Below are 20,118 nucleotides of genomic sequence, written 5' to 3' on the forward strand. Positions count from 1 at the left end.
ACACACACACACACCCCTGCCTTTTCATCTGCACTTGGTGCTGGACAACCATTCTGTATACATCTTAGGGCACATTCATGCACTCAATTTACACTGTCCTCCTGCAGTAAAGGTTCAGTTCTGTTGTGCTCTATTTGAATATCTTCCTGCCTTGGCAGGGAGGGTGGGGTATAAATCTAATAAAATAAATAAATGAATATGTGTTCATAGAGGTGCTGGACAACCATTCTGTATACATCTTAGGGCACATTCATGCACTCAATTTACACTGTCCTCCTGCAGTAAAGGTTCAGTTCTGTTGTGCTCTATTTGAATATCTTCCTGCCTTGGCAGGGAGGGTGGGGTATAAATCTAATAAAATAAATAAATGAATATGTGTTCATAGCATTCGGCAGGGCTTTTTTTGTAGAAAAAGCACAGCAAAACCTCATTAGCATAATAGGCCACACCCAATAGCAGAAACTCATTAGCATAATAGGCCACACCCCGTGCCTTTCCTTGGTTTGCCTGGGCGGCTGCGGGGAGCCCGGGCAAGCCAGCCCTTGGAGGGGACGGGAGGCAGTTTAAACTGCCTTCCTTTGGCTTGCCCAGGCACCCTGTGGCTGTGGGGAGCCCGGGCAAACCAGCCCTTGGGCAGGCTGGGGAAGGCATGGGGAGGCATTTAAATGCCTCCCCGATCCTTCCAGCCCCCCCCCCAGCCCGCCTGCCTCGGAGTTGCCAGGGGGAGGGTCACTCTCCAGGCTTTCCGTCTGTAGTCACGCACACAGAGGTTTAGGCTGTAGTGGGCATGGCCAACTCTGAAGCCAGGTGGGACTCCGTTCCTGTGTGTTCCTGCCCAAAAATAGCCCTGGCATTCGGTATTAGTATTGCATCTCTCCAGCCAGACTTGTTATGACTTCTACAATAAAAAAGTATAGGTGACTTATTCCATTTAATGGCCTGTCTTCAAAAGGCATCCTTTCTGCCTTGTAAAACTGGCTGCTTTTCTTTCATCTTTTGTATTTCGCATCTGCTTTTGTTCATTCAGGTTAGTAGCGCAAGTGTCAGTTGTTAGCGTATTTGGAGAATTGTGCTGTTTTGTGCACAAGCTCCTAAGAAACCTACATTGCTTCATTGTAACACTCACATATATGCACGACATGAGCTATGTGGTTCCGAATCCAAAATTTGTCCTACAAGATGGGTTTATTCTCTTTTATCCCATGGGGATGACCAAGGAGGAAAGGTGTTTTGAATGAACTCATCTAAGTTAAGTTATATTGCCAAGTGAAGAAAGCTGCCTTGTGTCTGTCTTCATTAATGACACTGAATCCATATATTGAGCTGTACTTGTTGAGATAGGAGTTCTTTCTCTCTTCAATTTAAAAAGTGTGTACGGTATGCTCGACTGCCTTTTTATTCCGTATTGGTATTCAGAACATGGGTGAAACTATTGTGATTCAGTCACCATTAGTCTTTTCTTATATGCCAAGTAGAGTCTCCATGCTTGATCAGTCTTCAGAAGTACAACCCTGCACTACTCTTGAAAACCCAAAAAGGTGGCTCTATGTGGTAAGCAAATTTAGGTTTGCCCAGTTCCACAGGGAGCCACTGAAAAAAAGTTGTGAACAAAGTGTAACATGCAGATCTCATGTTCGTGTCTGATCCACAAAACTCTCCATAAACATTGAAGAGACTGAGGCTGTGGTCACACACACTGAATAATCCACTTTCCAACTGGATTTTGCCAGTTCACACGGTAAAAATCCGGTTGGAAAGTGTACTGAAAGTGGATTATTTGTGCGACTGCAGCTTGAGGGGATTTTTTGCATCAGGCAGCCAAGTATTCTTGTGTCAGGGATGGAAAATACTTCCTCCTGTAAACCTGCACCTAAATGTACAAGCCAGGTGTAATTTTGTTCAGTATGTGTCCATTTGAACTATGGATGGAGAATGTCTAAAATAGGACACAGAGTTTATTGAAATGTTCATGTAGTCTTCTGCTTCACCCTAGTTAGAATTTGCCCACTTTGGGATCAAGATTTGCTGAGTAGTTTCTATCGTATGAACTAGCACAAGCACTGTTTGATTGATAAGCGAGTTATCAGCCCATTTGGGGTATGAATGTCCAAATGTGTGAGGAGAATTTTCACAGGTATACATCATTTTCAAATAAAACCTGAGCATATTTTCAAAAATCCCTTAAAAAGAGATTAAATCTCCTAAACAAAATGCTTTAAGGAAAGAACACTGATCAGTCTGGATACCTAGCTGTGAATCTCTCCATCTGTAATGGAAAGAATGATTTCTAGTACTCTTACTGTGTTGATACTGCAGGATTTCTGCTGTCTAGAAAGTCTCTATTGGAGCCTGTATCTGTGAAAGTTTGCTTGCAGGGCCATATAATAAGGGTGAGCTACAATGAAGCGGGGCAAGTTGTTCCAGATTTCAACAGGATCCTTTTGCAATATGATAAAGTAGTTCTGTGTATGTGTACAGGATGTTCCAAAACAATTGTCTTTGCTGATCTTTTGTGACATGAGTGTGTCATGACCTCGGGAACAAACTGTTTCCTGCATGTATTTTTGCAAATGCCTGCAATTCTATAAAGATGTGACTTGGTCAGTGTTTGTGTTCTGGCCTAGTGGGCTCTTGAGTGGGTTCTTGAGTTGTGGTGGAATAATTTCCAGGACCAGGGGTCATTTCCTGCCGGAGCGCCCCGGAGCAGCGCTCCAGCAGTAAGGAGCCCAGACCCCGCCCCCTGGGGAGGAATTAAATGCCCGGCTTCCCAGCCCGATCTTCTCCATGTGCCCCATGGTTGCAGGGCACCTGGAGAAGATTGGGCAGGAAAGCCAGCCAGGCATGTCTGCCTGCCTCCTCTTCCTTCTCCAGCCAGCTCGCCATGGAGAAGGAAGGGGAAGCGGGCAGACATGCCCTCCTTTCCCCCTGAGTCTCTCTGCTTTTGTAGAGAGACTCGAGGGGGGATTTAAATGCCTGTGTTCCCAGCCTGATCTTCTCCAGGTGCCCTGCAGCCACAGGGCACCTGGAGAAGATGGGCAGGGAAGCCAGCCAGGCATGTCTGCCAACCTCCCCTTCCTTCTCCAGACAGCCCGCCGTGGTGGGCTGGCTGGAGAAGGGGAGGCAGGCAGATATGCCCTCCTTTCCCCCGAGCCTCTCCACTTTTGCGGAGAGACTGGGAGGGGGGGGATTTAAATGCCTGGTAGAGGTGGCACAATCTTTCTTTTGTATCCCTTTTTTTGCTTCCCCTTCTGACACGGTTCCGGTGATGTCAGTGGGCGTGGCATATGCTAATGAGTTATAGGTATGCTAATGAGCTCCTGCACCTCTTTTTCTACAAAATGATCCCTGGGAAAGTCTATTTCTTGCACAGGGGGAGGGGGGTCTCTGCTTCCCTGTCTCCAGGGAGGATACTACGGGTGCTTTCACACATGGCTAAATAATGCAATTTCAATCCACTTCAGTGACCATTTGCAAGTGGATTTTGCCATTTCACTCAGCAAAATGTAGTTGCAAAGTGCATTGAAAGTGTATTGAAAGTGTGTTATTCAGTGTGTGTGAAGTCTCAGGTTTCTAGAGCACTGCTTCAGCAGTTGGGGCCTAGAGGAGTCAGGCTAGAGAGAACAGAACATCTGTGTTCCTTCCTGTGTTTAGGAAGCACCCCTTTGCTATGGGCCAAACTAGGTGTGATAGCATCCCTTTGGACAATGTCACCATTTTAAAGACTAATGAGGCAATTTTAAAATGCAGTGAGGGTCTGATGAAGTGCTCTTCCTGCGTGCTCTTTTCAAGTGCAAAAACAACTGGGGGTGGCTGTTGTAGCACTTGGAAATGCACTGTGTGTGGGGGGGGAGAAGCATTGCTGTGGGCCCGATTAGGATCAGGTCTTCACAGCATTTTTAAATCTTCTTGTTAGCCACCCTGAGCCTGCTTTGTCAGAGAGGGCAGGGTATAAATCAAATAAATAAATAAATAAAATGGTGGTGGTGTGAACAGGTCAGACCTGGGGATGTCATCACATATAATTTGGCCCTGAACAACTAGGTGAGCAGCATGTTATAGCTGATGAGAATGCGGAGTCTGGTTGAAATCCGCACTCGACCATGAAGCCGTCTGGTGGTCTTGGATTAGTCCCCCATTGCTCCACCTAAACAGCCTCACAAGGCCCCACATATGGGGAATGCTAGGATTTAAATGTGAGAATTAAAACCGAATGGTCCAAAATCCAAAACATAAGAGCTTCAGTATGAAAGTGAGTCTCAGAGGGTAGCCATGCTGGTCTGCAGAAAAATAGTTAAAACTCCTACAGTGTCCCTTTGTCTCTAGCTATTTATGTTATGTATTTATTCTTAAATTAGATTTATAAAACACTCAATCCCTGCGTGATGAACAACAATAAAACATCATTTTAAAACAGTTCCAACAATTTAAATAAACTAGTTAAAAACAATTCACAAATAGCATTATTTTAGGAGAGAGAGAGAACATGTGGGATCTCCTTTCCTGATGACCCCAGGCACTCACTTTCAGTTTTGCTCCTGCTTTTTAGCTTGCTTTGTATGGGCTGGCCAGCAATTTCACTTACTCAATCTCATCCAATCCCCATCGTTATTATAGTGCCCATCTCATGTGGCCTTTATCTAGTCAGGTCCTATAATCTCAAGCATAGTCTCTTTCTTCCTGTTTCTCTTGAAGTCTATAGGTTTTTGGTATTTGCCAAAACCTTAGTGGGACCCATATCTCTAAATGATTTATCTCTTCAGTTAGGAAACTGAACATGTTCTGGTTGCATTTTTAATTTAATTTCAAAGCAGTTCTCTGTAGAGTAACAAAGCCTGCTATTTCAGAAGAACTGTGAGTCAGAAAAATTAAGGATGCTTTGCGTTACCACAGCAGAATATTCTCTTTGGGAGAGATCCATCTAATTCCCTTTTGAAGCCGTCCATGCTTGTAGCACCCACCACTTCCTGTGGCAGTGAATTCCATGTGTTAATCACTCTTTGGGTGAAGAAGTACTTCCTTTTATCCGTTCTAACCCGACCGCTCTGCAGTTTCATGGAGACTGGGCAAACATGAGAGGTTAATTCTGAGTTGCAGACTGCACTGGGTGACCTATTATAAGCATTACTCTTTCCTTGACAAGCACCAGGATCTGGCTTTTGAAATGGAATGGGGAAAGGAGGGGGAAGCACATCCAGTGCTGATATGTCATATCTTGAGAAGCGGATGGCTAAAAGCACTCAGTTCTTCTAATCAGAGAGTTATATAAATTCATCGCTGACAGTTAGATTTGAGCTGAATAGCTGGAGATTTGCTGGCTCATAAAACTTTGCAGTCCAGATTAAAAGCAAGAAAAGTTTTGGAATGTTGGTAATGTTAAGACTGTAAATTACTGAAAGAAAATAGCAGTGAGCTGAACTCTGCTGATAGGCACATCAATTTCTAAGGTCTTCTGACATCGAGGCATGAAAGGTTAAGATGTTGTATACTGGAGCTGGAATAATATAGCTTTTCACAGAAGAGTTGTAGAGCGGACCTTGTGTTCTCTGCTTGTTCTGTACTGAGAATGTGCAAAACACACACGCACACCCTGTTTGCCTGAGGGTATGTCTGCACCAGCACTCCTTAGTGGTCCAGTGATGTCTGCACATTTCCTGTACATATTATGAACTCCTTCAGGTACAACAGCTGTGTGAGATCATTTATTTCTGATGCACAATTCCCTTTGGTGTCAGAGAGTGGTTTGAGAGTGTGTGTGTTTGTTTGTAAATAAGGTTGATAAACATTGAACAGGAACTTAAAACCAGCCAGTGTCCCACTCTGTCGTTTAAGAAAGTGCTTGAGGAGTTAAAATAACCTTCTTCTTAACAGGGAAGTAGTTTGGTGGGAACACATCCTGGAGGTTTAGTTCCCAGCTTTTTCAAGTTCTTCCAGTACTTTGTGCTCGTGAAAGACGTGTAGAGAATTGTGGAAATGTAAGGAGAACAAAGTGAAAATGTGTTGCCTTTGGGTTTCTGGTTGTAAACACAATGCATGTCTCTTCCAGGTGAAAATTTCTCCTCTTTCTTGGCTTGACGTGTTCTGGTGCATGTAAGCATGTTCCCGGGGAGCTTGTTGGATACAGCAGTAACTTGTACTATTGGTTGGGTCTCTATAAAAACCAAGTATAGAATGAAGCAGGGGCCAAATTATTTGATATGCAGATACGCATAAAGCTGAGTAGAAAACTTGTACTGTTGCTGCTGATGTTCTTTGGGTGAAATCTCACAGCTTCTCAAAGTGGCTTTATCCAGCTCTTGAATGTCTTGAGGGGGAGGGGGGTGGAATCAGCCCCCCCAAATTATTCTTGCTGTCCCAATCATCATTTTTCTGTATCATAGCGAAACTTTAATGGTGCCTGTGCCAAGGAAGATGCCCTGGGCAGGTGGCTAATTATAAGACTGTTCAGTCTAAAGTGCATGCGAACAAGCACAGCATATAATAACGTGGCAGAAATTAGCTACACAGAGGATGCATTTCTCTGTAGTCTTATGGCTTGGGCACATGGAGTGCTTCAGGTCATCTTTGTCCATCCAGCCCATATGGATTGGTGTGACTGTGCCCTCTGCAAAGGCTGTGTCCCATGCCATCTCTGGACATTTCCCAAGGCAGAGGAAGTATGCAACCTAGCAGTTCGAAAGCAAGAAATTGCAAGTAGATAAATAGGTACCGCTTCGGTGGGAAGGTAACAGCGTTCCTTGCGCCTCGGCGTCTAGTCATGCTGGCCACATGATCATGGAAACGTCTTTGGACACCGCTGGCTCTTCAGCTTGGAAACGGGGATGAGCACCACATCCCTAGTCGGATTCGACTGGCTTTCAAGCAAGGGAAACCTTTACCTTTACCTTAAACTCTTTTTTAGCTATGGATGTAATGCAACACTCCCTGTCAGCAGCACTAGCACTGGTTCCTGCTGCCATGAATAGCTGATGTAACAGCTGATTACTGCCAATGAGCTGTGGTGGACCGTGGAGACACAGCCTTGGTTCATCCATCACTAACCAGAAGAGTAGTATTTCAGGCACCTTGGCGCTCTTTTCCTTCTCTTTTTTGTAAATTCTATGGCATTGATGAAGTCTGTCGTATTATTCAGTGTTCTGGAATACTTGGAATGCAGAATGCTTTGCCAAGTCTCTTTAGCAGTTCCTCCTTTCCAGCTAGGATTTGAGCTAGAGCTCTTATTTCTATGGCAGCTTTACTTGCTTTCAAGAAGTTCTACTGCTGTTATTGTGGGCTGTCAACAGAACCTTTCCGTATAAATGACTGAAGGGCTTTATATTTTATTCTGTTCTAGTCGGGGCAGTTCAATGAAGATATGATTCCAACAGTGGGTTTCAACATGCGGAAAATCACCAAGGGAAATGTTACTATAAAGGTAAGAGGCAAAGTATACTTCTTAAGTCAATGGGTAGATTTGGGGAATGGTGTCAGAGGCTTACTTAACAAAACTCCCAAGAAGATCAATAGGGTTTGATTTGTGATGCTAGCTTTAAAAATGTCTGCTTCTCCAATGTACGATGCTCTGTAAGAGGATGAGGTACGAAACTAAAGGTTTCTGTGGGTGTCTTCAGGCAGGGGAATATCTGGATGTTCATGAGAATCTCTGAGCTTTGCTTAACTCACCGGATGCAATCCACCTCTAGTACTTCCAAAGCTTTATTTGAAATGCTTATGTTTTGCCTTTCTCCTTTTGGGCTCAAGGCTGGAAGGTGGACAGGTGTATAGTTACAAGCTCCATTTAGGATTTCTACCACGAGTTGCTTCAACAAAGTCTGTCTGGTTAACCCAGCCAATAAGATTTTGTTTCTTGCTCATTTTGACTCCTGCGCTTTTGTTTAGGGAAGTTCTAAAATGTGTTTAATTTGTTTGGCACCCATTCTGCCTCTTTGAGGGTTCCCCCCCCCTAAATACAGTCAATAGTAAACATAAATGCTTTTATTTAATAACAGAAATGTGAATACATGACTACTTTGCAGCCTGTGTGAATGAGGGAATACTTTAATGAAGTAGGTGCTCTAGCTCCACAGCATTCTTCCTTTAAGCAGCAGAAGGATGTGGGGACATGTATATGCAATGGAGATCTAGGAAGCCGTAAACCAGGCAACAGGGGGTGAGCACATGTGAGTTGAAGTTTGTGAGATCTTGCATTTTAATTAGTCTTGTTCTTCCACACTGCTTCTCTGCCCACAGCTCTGGGACATCGGGGGCCAGCCTCGCTTTCGGAGCATGTGGGAGAGGTACTGCCGTGGAGTCAGCGCCATAGTGTAAGTAATTCTTACTTGGCCTCTTGGTCCTTGATTCAGAACGATTGGTATTTTCAGAAAACGGAAACCCCATCCATCCAAAAGTCTAACTTTCCTTTAGGGAAATATCCTTGGAAGAGTTGATACTTAACAGCCATCAGCATGACACTCAGAGTGCCAGTTCTTGTTGATTCTCCTGAACCTCTCTGCAGCATTTAATGTCATCAACCATGGTATCCTCCTGGAGAGGCTGATTGTGTTGGGCGTGGGGGAGGGTACTGTGCTTTGGTGGTCCTGCTTTTACGTTACCAGCTGATTCCAGAAGGAGGTGCTGGGGAACTACCGTTTGGCTCCACAGCATTTATGTTATGGGGTCCTGCAGGGGTTCCATCTTGTCCCCCTGCTGTTTTAACATCTGCATGAAACTGTTGGGAGAGATCATCAGGTGATTTTCAGATGATACCCGGCTGTACTTCTGTGAAAGTCTTGAAAAAGTGCCTGGAGATAGTAATGGGATGGATGAGGGCCAATAAACTGGTGCCTGGAGATAGCAATGGGATGGATGAGGGCCAATAAACTGAAGCTCAGTCCGGGCAAGGCTAAAGTTGCTGCTGGTCAGTGACAAAGCTGCTCAAGGACTGAGGAGTCAGCCCATCCTGGAGGGGGTTGTGCCACCCCCGAAGGAAGACGTTCATAGCTTGGGAGTACTGTTGGAGGCCCAGATCACCTCTGTGCCATGTAGTGCCTTTTATCAGTGTTGGCTGGTACAACCGCCATGACAGTTCCTCAAAAAATCTGGCCACAGAAATCCATGCTCTTATTAAATCCAGGTTAGATTACTGGAACGTGCTTTACGTGGGGCTGCCTTTGAATATGGTCTGGAAACCTCAGCTCATCCAAAATGCATTCAATGGGCTATTGTCGGGATATTGATACAGAGAACATACCACCCCAGGGCTGAAACATCTGCACTGGCTGCCTCTCTGTTTCTGGGCACAATTCAAAACACTGGTTCTTCCCTTTGAAGCTGTAAATGGCTTGGGACCAAGGTGCTTGAAAGGACTTCCTCCTTTCATAATGTCCAGCCCACCAGTTAAAATCTGCCCCACAAGTCATAGAATCATAGAATGTTAGAGTTGGAAGGGACCTTGCAGGTCATCTAGTCCAACCCCCTGCACTCTGCAGGAGCATAGCTGAAAGACATACCCATACAACATACCCAAAAGATGGCCGTCCAGCCTCTGCTTGAAAACATCCAGCGAAGGAGCAGCCACCACCTCCCAAGGCAGACTGTTCCACTGCTCAACCACTTTCACAGTTAGGAAGTTTCTCCTGATATTTAGCCGGTAACGATTCCCTTGTAATTTCCACCCATTAGATCTAGTCTTGCAATCCGGAGCAAGAGAGAATAGATCTGCTCCATCTCGTACATGACAGCCCTTCAAATACTTGAAGACTGCAATCATGTCCCCTCTAAGCCTTCTCTTTCCCAGGCTAAACAGACCCAACTCTCTCAGCCTTTCCTCATAAGACTTGGATTCCAACCCTCTCACCATCCTGGTTGCCCTCTTCTGGACACGCTCGAGCTTGTCAACATCCTTCCTAAAATGTGGTGCCCAAAACTGGACACAGTACTCCAGGTGAGGCCTGACCATAGCAGAATAGAGCGGAACTACCACCTCCCGTGATCTGGACACAATGCTTCTGTTAATGCTTCCTAAGATTGCATTAGCTTTCTTCACAGCCACATCGCACTGCAGGCTCATGCTTAGCTTGTGATCAACCAGAACACCTAGATCCCGTTTACATGTGCTGCTGTCAAGCCAAGTCCCTCCCATTCTATATCTGTGCCTTTGATTTTTTGTACCTAAGTGTAGGACCTTATCTCTATTGAAATTCATTTTATTTGTCTCTGCCCACTGTTCCAGCCTATCTAGATCATTTTGAATCCTGACTCTGACTTCTTCAGAATTAGCAATCCCATCCAGCTTCGTGTCATCTGCAGATTTGATAAGCATCCCCTCTATGTCTTCCTCCAGGTCATTTATAAAAACATTGAACAGCACCAGGCCTAGGACCGAGCTCTGCGGCACTCCACTCGGGGCTTCCCTCCACGTAGACGCAGAGCCATTTACAAGCACTCGTTGGGTACGATTTTTCAACCAACCATGAATCCATCCAACGGTTGCACCATCCAGCCCACACTTAACCAGCTTATCCTCAAGGATATCATGAGAAACTTTGTCAAATGCTTTACTGAAATCTAGATACACTATATCCACAGCATTGCCAGAGTCAACCATTTTGGTAACTCTGTCAAAAAAGGAGATAAGGTTGGTCTTGCTCCCTGTGCCCCCACCTTCAGAGGGGAGGTGGATGGCAACCAGAGATGGGTTTTTTCCAGTAGTGGCCCCTCACTTGTGGAATGCCTTTCCTCTTGAGGCTTGGCTTGTGCCTGTGTTAACTTTCATTTAGGTGCCAGATCAAAACGTTTCTGTTTACCCAGGCTTTCAACTAAGGTGCTAGCTGATTGTGTTTAACGCTGTATTAGTCTGTATTATGCTGTTTAAGCCCCCCTCTATAAACCACTCAAATGCACATCACCCTTGCCCTCTTCTATGCCCACCCAGCATAAAGAAGAAAAAGAGAGAGAGTGGAGTCAAGTCAACATACTTGGTATATGTGAGTGACTACTGGAGATAATTCTACTGTGGGAGGGGTTCGTTGGCTCTCTTCATGAGATTCTGGTTTGGTTTTCCCACTGATTCATTTTGACATTTTGAGAGATGCCCTTGAGAAATCTCCTGATCCTTTGCGTCTCTGGGCTTTGGGCCTGCTGGATCCTCTGGACGTCCAAGCCCTTCAGTGCTTGTATCCAAGTTGCAAACAGTTTCTGGGCTTTGGGCCTGCTGGGTCCTCTGGACGTCCAGGTCCTTCAGTGCTTGTATCCAAGTTGCAAACAGTAAAGGATGTCTTATCTGCATTATAGGTGTGGATTCAGTTATTAACTGAGGTCAGGACTCTTGATACATTTTTAGAATGGTGCAGTGAATCGGCGGATGCCAGAGTTCTCTGGAAGTACCATGCCTTAAAATGCCATGTGAGTGTCCATAGTGTGTTCTAGCGCACCTGAGTAGCCCTTGGATGACCACACTGCTGGCACTTGCTCTCCTTGGTCACCAGTGAAGCACTGCTTCTGCATAAGGCACTTTTGACACACAAATTGTTGCTTGTATGCCGGAGGTTTGGAAGAGAGCAGGAGGAAGCCTCTTTGGGCTCCCATTCAGTTCACACTCTGCCAGTAAGGTTGAGGGCAGGGCAGGGCCCAGCTTGGTTGATGCCAAACTCCTGCGTTCTTTCTGAAAGACCTCCTGTCCTTAGCACTGACTCTTCAGCGCCTGTTGCCGTAGCGTTTCATGAAATTCTCTTTATATCTTTAGTTTTATTTACTTTATTGATGTCCCGCCTCTCTCCCCAATGAGGACCCAAAACTTCCATCATTCTCCTTGCCTCTGTTTTATCCTCACAACAGCCCCGTGAGGTAAGCTAGGCTGAGAGGGCGTGACTGGCCCAAGGTCACCCAGCAGGCTTCCATGGCAGAGTCGGGATTTGAACCTGGGTTTCCCAGATCCTCGTCTGACACTTGTAACCACTTCACACCTGGCACAGGTGGACAGAACAACCATTCACCTGCTTTCTGTAGACTGGAAGCAGCTGTGTTGCTCTCCTTAAGGCTTAAACAGAGAAGGGCAAAACCCTCTGGTGGACACTCTTCAAGCTTTGCTCACAAGTACCAGCAAGATCCTTTCCCCATTATGTCTTGCTGTTACTATTTTAAGTGGCCAGCTCTTTTCAAATCCTGCCCTTAGATGTCATTAAATGGATGAACTCATCGCGCTACTCTACGTGGTACAGGCAGTGAGGAACAAGATTGATTTGCCATGTAGATACTCCAGCCATGCCTGTTCTGCTCCTCCTGATTATAGATTTAGTGTGTATTGGAACTGGCCCAGCAGTTGTTGCAGACTTCCTGGCAAGATTACTGTGGGGAGGAGAGGTGTGTGTGAGAGAGCAGCTGTTAGCAGGGCTGCATAGCACATTCACTCTGCCTCGCTTATGAGGTTGGCTCTCTGGTACTCACAAAGGGGATGGATGGAAGCCTCCACTACTCTGCATGGGTCGCTGCTGCCTGGGCTTCCATCATGCCTGGCTTAAACTACTTTCCTTGTTCAAGGACGGGAGGCTGCAGTCTGGCTTGCTTATCCTGCCACTGGAGCTACTGCCTGCACTGGGAAGGGGGGGGGAAGAGGGAGCAGACTGGACATTGTTTGTGGGGATGCCCAGAAATCTGGGGGGCGGGGGGAAAACAGGAGAGGGTGTTTTGGTTTGTGTTTGTATGTGCTGCTGGCTCAGTCGGTTGGCATGCAACAGCCAGCAGGAAGAGCACAGAATTGGGTGTGGCATTTGGCATACTGAGAAATGCTTTTACCAGGTTGTAACTTTGGTAGTTGCAAAGACAGGTGGCATGGGCAGTGCCCAGTGAAAAAACAGAATGGAACTTCATGGGATTTCCAGCATCTCCCCCATGATTAGCAGAAACATGTTCCGCATTAATACAAGCTGCAAAATGTTTGGTAGAGGACCTGGCATTCCAGGTGCAGAATTTTCATGTTTGCATTCCGAACACAGATTCTACACAGTCCTCCAGGTTATACACACTGGCTCTGCATGTTTTGGGGGAGAGGTAAGGGATTGCAGATTCATATGAACAGTGGAATAATTTCAGAAAGAGCAGTGTGGGACCAGGTGAATATGATGTGCTCTGCTCTCTTCAGAGGCATCCTCCTTTTGGGTGATTCCATCTCTTAGGAATGCGTGCTTTGGGAGCCTTACTATGCAGTGATAAGCAGAGTTACACCCTTCAAAGTCTAGTGAAATTGGTGGGCTTGGAAGGGTGTGGCTTTGTTTAGGATTGTGCTGTGAACTGCTAGACAGTTTGCGAGGCTTTGTCTTTTAGAAGTTGCATAATCTGTGCACGAAGAGATGCATTTGGGACAATTTGGCAAATAGATTGCATTTGTTCCATTCTGGGATGCAACTGAATAAATTAATTGTCCAGTTCTAGGTACAGAAAACATGCTTTCCTTTCTACTTGAGTTACATAGGAAGGAAATCAACAGCCAAACTGCCCCGGCTCCTTATCATATCAGAAAGAGAAGGAAACAATTTCTTTCTGATACATGGCAGAGACTAACTGTGAGAAAAGCCAGAATTGGTAGGTTATGACTTGGCATGGATAAGGAAAAAGTGTGGTGTTCTCTTGTGTGCACACAAATGAGGTGTGTGTGTGTGTAGTGAGAAACCTGTATTTTAAGAACCATCTGTTAGCTTATATAGCATTTGTAGTGCACATAGCACTATATAAACTAGCATAAGCTAAAAAGAGGTGTCTGCTCCAAGGAACTTATAGTCTAAATCACAGGGGGGGTGGCTGATGGTAAAATCTTTGAAATAAATCCTGCTGCCTCATTTCTCTGTGTGCTGCCTTTTTCAAGATAAATTTTCCCCCAGGCCCTATCAGAAAGCTCCCATTAAACAATGCGTATAGTATGCAAACTGTGTGAATTAAATGGATTTCTACAAATCTCACCAGTGTATCGTACTCTTTTAGGTACATTGAGGTTTTGTGGGAGTCAGGAATGTCTGAAAGTTGTATGAATTACTAAAAGGTTGGGAAAATATAAAGAAAATAGAGTGCAGGTTAATAGGTGGGAGAGATCCTAGTTTGGGACAGGTATAATGGCAAACCATAGTTTGCTGCTATATGAATGAGCCTGGGGGTTTCTAAGACTCTCATACTTTCTCCTCACCCATGGCCAACTAATTAGATATTTCTAGGTTCCAATAAATCATACTTTGCTGTTGCAATTAAACCAACAAGCCATGGTTTGTTGCGAAATTGGAAATATTTGATGATTTTGCAATATACCGGGAAGGGGTGTGTGTACATGAGCTCACAGACCAAAGTTTTCATTTACATCTGAACCAGTGACTGAGACTCACTTGAAGGCTGTGAATAAACTTCTTTCTTTGCTGGGAGCAGGTCAGACATGGAACATTTTATTTTTTTTTCCGCCTTCCATTGCTGTGGATGTTCCCTGCAGGCGCCACTGTCTAACATACTTGTTTCATTCCAGATATATGGTAGATGCAGCAGACCAGGAGAAAATTGAGGCTTCCAAGAATGAACTTCACAACTTGCTTGATAAGCCACAGCTAATTCCTGTAAGTTGGTCTTGCTAGAAGTGGACCAGGGTATGGGATGTTCATGCTGTGTGGGGCAGGGAAAGGTTTGCTAGTACCGCTTCTCTGGATCCTGTTCTCAGCCACTGCTACTATGAAATGAAAGTAAATCTGAAGAGCCCAGTCATGGCATCTTTTGAGTGATGTTTAATTTGGCCCTTCTCTGATGGTACAGTTTTTTTGGGTAAGAATAGTTTACACAGAGGCATGTGTAAATGTTTGCATCCAGATAAGGATGCCGGATGTTTTAGATATATGCAGGGAGGGCCATCTCCTTGCCCCCTCAGATCCTGCTGCTATTTGGCAAACAGATCTCTTCCATGATTCTCTCTCCTAAGCTTTCGTTTCAGTAGGATATTTTCATACCAAACACACGTGACTTCCTATCAGTCCTAGAGTGTATCGTGCATCAGTGGCTCAGTAATAAAGCTTCTGAAATTTAAAAAGTCGGGGAAGGCTTACGTTACTGTTAGTCTCTCCGAAGAAGGGCTCCTTTCTCGCAGCCACTTGAACTGGCCTACAAAGTGGATGGAAAGATATGAAGGAATTTGCAGAAGAAAACAGGACACATTCATTTGTATGGCTAGAGCTTTGTAGTGAAATGTGTACATGGAACCACTTTTTGGAGCAAGCTGGTGGTTAGAAGTGGGAAGACTGATGCCCCCCCCCCCCGGTGTGTCTGTGAGAGAGAAACGTAGGCTGACATTATTTTTCCTGAAGCTAATGTTGTAGCCCTACTTATTTTGTGAATGGTTTATTACTGGTCATGTGCTAGAAGTTCTTGTTTTAGAAGTCTGTGACTTTTAATATATGCGTTCGATTACCTTTGTCAGCTCTTGCTGTTAAAGATTTAAACTTTTATTTGTACCGGCACCACAAGAACAGAACAGCAGACAATTTTACATAATTTCTCCTGTACTGATGCAACCCTGTACAAGGTTGATTCTCCGGATGGGTTTGATCAACTGGACTGGGTTTCTCTGGATGATGCGCTGATGGAGGTAACAGCAGATCCAGGGTCAATTAATAGCAGTTGTTAATATTATTTCCCATAGAAAAAGGCCCTTAATTTCTGAGAGGCATTAAAAGGGGCTCTTGTCCTGTTGGTTCTGCCCAAGCAGCTGCTATTAGTGGAGAGGTCAGATGGCTTCCCTTTCCTTCCCTAATGGCTCTGGAACAAAGGAAGGACTGAAAGGCTTCACTTCCTCTCCACTGCAGCTCATACAAGCTTTTCTGGTGGAAAATGCAAGAAAGAGCTCCATGTGCCTGTGAATGGAAGTCTGAGGCACCACCAGGACAAACAGCTCCCTGTTAAACCCGGACAACTGTGGCTTGTTGAGGTTGATACGTGTGTGAGTCTGAGGGAAGTAAGCCTAGACTATGCCCTCTTCTGTCTTGCAGGTCCTAGTTCTTGGGAACAAGCGAGATCTCCCTGGCGCCCTGGATGAGAAGGAGCTCATTGAGAAGATGTAAGTGCTGGCTGTTGTGCATGAGTTGCAGGTACTTTCCATGTGTCAGTTCCTGCGTGCTTTGCAGCAGGAAGTTGCCAAACTGTGCTGTGGCGTGCACATTGCAGCAAAGCTGTGCCGTATGCAGGTAAATAAGCCAGGTTGGGATGTTTTTCACTTTTGCAAAGGATCATAGCCCTGATCTGCATAGCCCCGGCTAGCCTGATCTCATCAGATCTCGGAAGCTTAAACAGGGTCGGCTCTGGCTAGTATTTGGACGGGAGACCACCACGGGAGACCAGGGTCCCTATGCAGAGGCAGGCAATGGCAAACCACCTCTGAATGTCTCTTGCCTTGAAAACCCCTCGGGGTCGCCAGAAGTCAGCTGTGACTTGATGGCAACAACAACAACAAAGGATCACAAACCCGAGCAGCCAGAGATGTGGGTGCTTGGGATCTGTTGCAGTCCTGCAGGTTCTCTTCCTCAGGGCTACAGTCTGCTTGTCTGCCCTCTCTCTTGTCCATGAGATTCCTCTTCCCGCTCCCCTGGGAGCCGGTCTGTAATCACCAGAGGTTTTGATTGGAAGTGCCTCTTGCTGTGCTGCGAATGCGCATGTGTTTATGCCCCGTCTCCCAAAGATCATCAGGCCAGTTCCAGGCACGGAGGCAGGGAAATGCTCTGCAAAATGTCTTTCGGACCTCCCTCTTCTTTTCCCCCACTTGGCAGTAACCATTGCTTGTCCCTCCACCCCACACTTTGGTATCCTCTCTACCCATCTTTTGTCATGAAAAGAGAGCTGTGACGGGTGTCTCTCTATGACATGTTTCTTCTGAGTTCCTCAAGGGTCTCCTTTTCTAAGTCTACCCTCATAACAATCTGTGAGGTAGGTGAGCCTGAGAGGGACAGGTTGGCCCAAGGCCATCCAGTGGGTTTTGTGACAGATCAGGGATTTGAATTCAGGTCACCCTAGTCCAGCTGCTCTGTCACTGGTTTGCCACTTCATAGGACATCTTTGACATCAGATGAAGCTGAGCTCTAGGTGACTTTTTTTGGGGGGGGGGGGTTCCACAGGTGGCTGCCTTGATGCAACATGGTAGAGGCATTACCATGTGTTCCTTTCTTTTGGGGGGATACCTTCATTTTCCAGGGAGCTTTTCTGATTCTGTCTGTCCTTTTAGTTCTTCCCTCCTGAGGGGGAATCTTTTCACCACCATTGCCTCTTGAACAGCAGGCCCCATAGTTGTTGGAAGCAGGAGCAACAGTCCTGACCTGTGCTGTTACGGTCATGCATCAGAGCCGTGCACTCTTGGCTCCTCACTGGCTTCTCACACACATGCACAGTTCTTCAAACATCTCTCTGGTAGACTGCATCTGAAGATGGGGGTGGGGGGGAATCCTCCTAAGTGACATAGATGTAGAATGTTTCTCCAGGTGCAAATATCTAGATAGCCGCTTTCTGGCCGCATTCTTGTAAGGGGGCAATGTTGCCTTTAGGGGAGTAGGGATCCACTTGCCTCTCTTTCCAAAGGTTGCTCTGAGCTCCCAGCCCTTGTTTCTTCAGTGTCTGTGCTGGACTTGCAGGAGTGCAGATCCGTAATTCCCTTCACAAGGCTACATGCTATGTTGATAAATTCCAGAGTCGTGTTAGTCTGCTGCGGAAAATAATGAAGGAGCTGATAAAGATTTGTAGATGTATTGTGGCGCAATCATTCAGAGTCCTCCAACTCATCAGAAGCCTTGTCCTCAGTTGGCAGAGATAGATGAATGTCGTTAAAGAGAAAAACAAGTGCCACTGTGGAGCTGAAAGGCCAGGAAATCTAAGAAGGGGGGTAATAGGTCTGCATCCTATGCAAAGACCAGACATATCACAAGGTAAGGGGGAAAATAACCATATCTGCAACAGAGCAGTCGTGATGATTATACTGTCTTTCTAGCAAGGCTGGTGGAACACCTGCAGTCGGGAAGAAGCCCGTGCACAAAATCTGACACTTATAGGCCCAGATTGGATTGTATCTGGCTTATAGGTTGTGCAGGTGGCATCAAATTTGTTTCATGCACCTGAAGTTGCGCACTATTCCCTGACAGCTTATGTCAATAATATTCTTTTAAGATGCTGTAAATCTCCAGGTTCAAAAATGATTAAAGAAGCGCTCATGCTGCAGCTTTTACTGTTGTGGATTTGCCCTGCTCACAGAGACCAACAGGATGTTACTGCAGGAGGCACTATGAATCTGCCTTGATTAGTCACAATCTATTTGATTGGACTGAAACTTGAATTTAATTTTTTATCCTTTATATTTTAATGTTAAATATGTTAAATTTGTTTGTTTTTAAATCCTAATGTTTTATTGTTGTTATGTTGCTGACTGAAGAGTTGTGACTCACCCTGAGCCCACTTGCAGGGAAGGACAGAATATAAACCTGATAAATCCACAGAGTTGCAGAGATCTTTGATTTGACAGGTGCGCTTTTAAAAAAAATATCTTGAGCCCTACAACATCTGAACCACATGGTGGCGCCAGAGGCAGGCTTATGTTTTTCTTCTCCCATTTAATTCTGCAGCCTGGAAAATGTAGTTTAGCAGTTGAAAAGAAAGTGTATGCTGTCCATAGGTCTTTTTACACCTGATGCTTTCTAAAATGGAGATATAACTCAAGGATGTTGTGCATGGTTCAAAGCAAGCAGCTGGATGAGTAGGGCAGAAGAGAGATGCTCACCTTTGTCTGTCTGGACAGAGACTGATTGTCTCCTTAACATTTTCAGAATTTGTGTCTTGGTGCATTTCATTATCACACAAAAATAGTTCCATATTAACATCCTCTTACCACTGAGGTGGTTATTCCAGAAGGACAAGCAGCCACAGTTCATTCTTTTATAGCAGGCAGCCTTTTTTCTCTGGCATTTTATGGAGGAGTAGAGAAATTTCATCTGAGCATGAACCTTTTGCTATCCGGTTGTCAATCAGGCCTTTGTTGAGTTTGGACAAGGTTTGGCTATCTTCTTCCTAGGGGAATGAGATCAGACTTGTCCACCCTTACTTATCTTGCCTCCAGACCTGTTAGAAATCCATGTGCGGGAACAATATGCGCTTAATATCTGACACACTTGTTGTATGTGGCATATTGACTGTACCATGCATGTGACTCCTCTCCCCCAGAAGAGAACATGCATGCCCACTGGGATGGACAGAAGGAAGAAAGGTGTGGTCTTGCTCCACAATTGTGTGGAAAGAGATCCTCTGAACAGGTGTATCGCTGCTAAGCAAAAGAGACATGTGATGTACATTCCCTTGGCCTTCTCATACATTCTTTTGTGGATATCCCCTATGTGCAGGATTTTCTCCCAGGACGGCTGATCTCCTTTTGTTTCTCTTGCAGGAACTTATCTGCCATCCAGGACCGAGAGATTTGTTGCTATTCAATCTCTTGCAAAGAAAAGGACAACATCGGTAAGTGTGGAAGGCCAGAGTGCCCTACAAAACTTGTGGAGGAATGGTGGGGTTGAATGGATGGTATCATCTAGATCATGAGACAGGCCTCCTTTGTGAGTTGCTCATTCTGCCATGAGGTGAGCACCTCCAGCCAAGCCATTTTGGAGTGTGGAACTCGTTTTCTCAATGGAATGTTCTTGGGACCAGTCCTCCATACATTTAGGAACAGGGCAGGGGTGGCTGTTGTGCAGAGGGGAGACAGAAAGGGAGGGAAGTAAGTGAAATGGTGCTTAAGAGTCCTCCTGTTCAGTAGGATGCGTTAAGGCCCTGTCGGCAGAGCTGCAGAAGTGGAGAGTGAACCCAGCCTGGTGTATGGGGACGCCTCCATCCCCGGCACCCAAACAACTGGCTGCTTTCCTAACCTCCTGCTAAGCCGCAGACAGATCCGCTGGCCTCCACGTCTCATTGACGGTTGTGTGTGTTTCTGTTTTCACAGACATCACCCTACAGTGGCTTATTCAGCATTCAAAGTCTCGGCGAAGCTGAGAGCCCTTCAGCCATGTCTCGGATCGGGAAGATGCCATTGTAAAAGCCCAAGCGCACCTCCTCCCTCCTCTCCTCCCGCCCCCCCCCCCCGGCTCTTTCCTTCCCTCTCAC

General features: G+C 45.6%; 1 protein-coding gene across 1 annotated transcript in view; it reads left to right on the forward strand.

The window, feature by feature from the left end:
* ARL8A (ADP ribosylation factor like GTPase 8A) overlaps positions 1–20,112 on the forward strand; it is a 44,965-nt gene extending 24,853 nt beyond the window's left edge. Inside the window, exons 2-7 of the mRNA XM_015424678.1 lie at positions 7,331–7,411; positions 8,227–8,300; positions 14,477–14,564; positions 15,984–16,051; positions 19,409–19,479; positions 19,958–20,112. Of these exons, the coding sequence (XP_015280164.1) occupies positions 7,331–7,411; positions 8,227–8,300; positions 14,477–14,564; positions 15,984–16,051; positions 19,409–19,479; positions 19,958–20,007 (432 nt within the window). The 3' untranslated portion in view covers positions 20,008–20,112. The remainder of the gene's footprint in view (positions 1–7,330; positions 7,412–8,226; positions 8,301–14,476; positions 14,565–15,983; positions 16,052–19,408; positions 19,480–19,957) is intronic.
* Positions 20,113–20,118: the final 6 nt, after the last annotated feature.

The sequence above is a fragment of the Gekko japonicus genome, unplaced genomic scaffold, assembly GCF_001447785.1.
Source record: "Gekko japonicus isolate JY-2015 unplaced genomic scaffold, Gekko_japonicus_V1.1 scaffold640, whole genome shotgun sequence".
NCBI lineage: Eukaryota > Metazoa > Chordata > Lepidosauria > Squamata > Gekkonidae > Gekko > Gekko japonicus.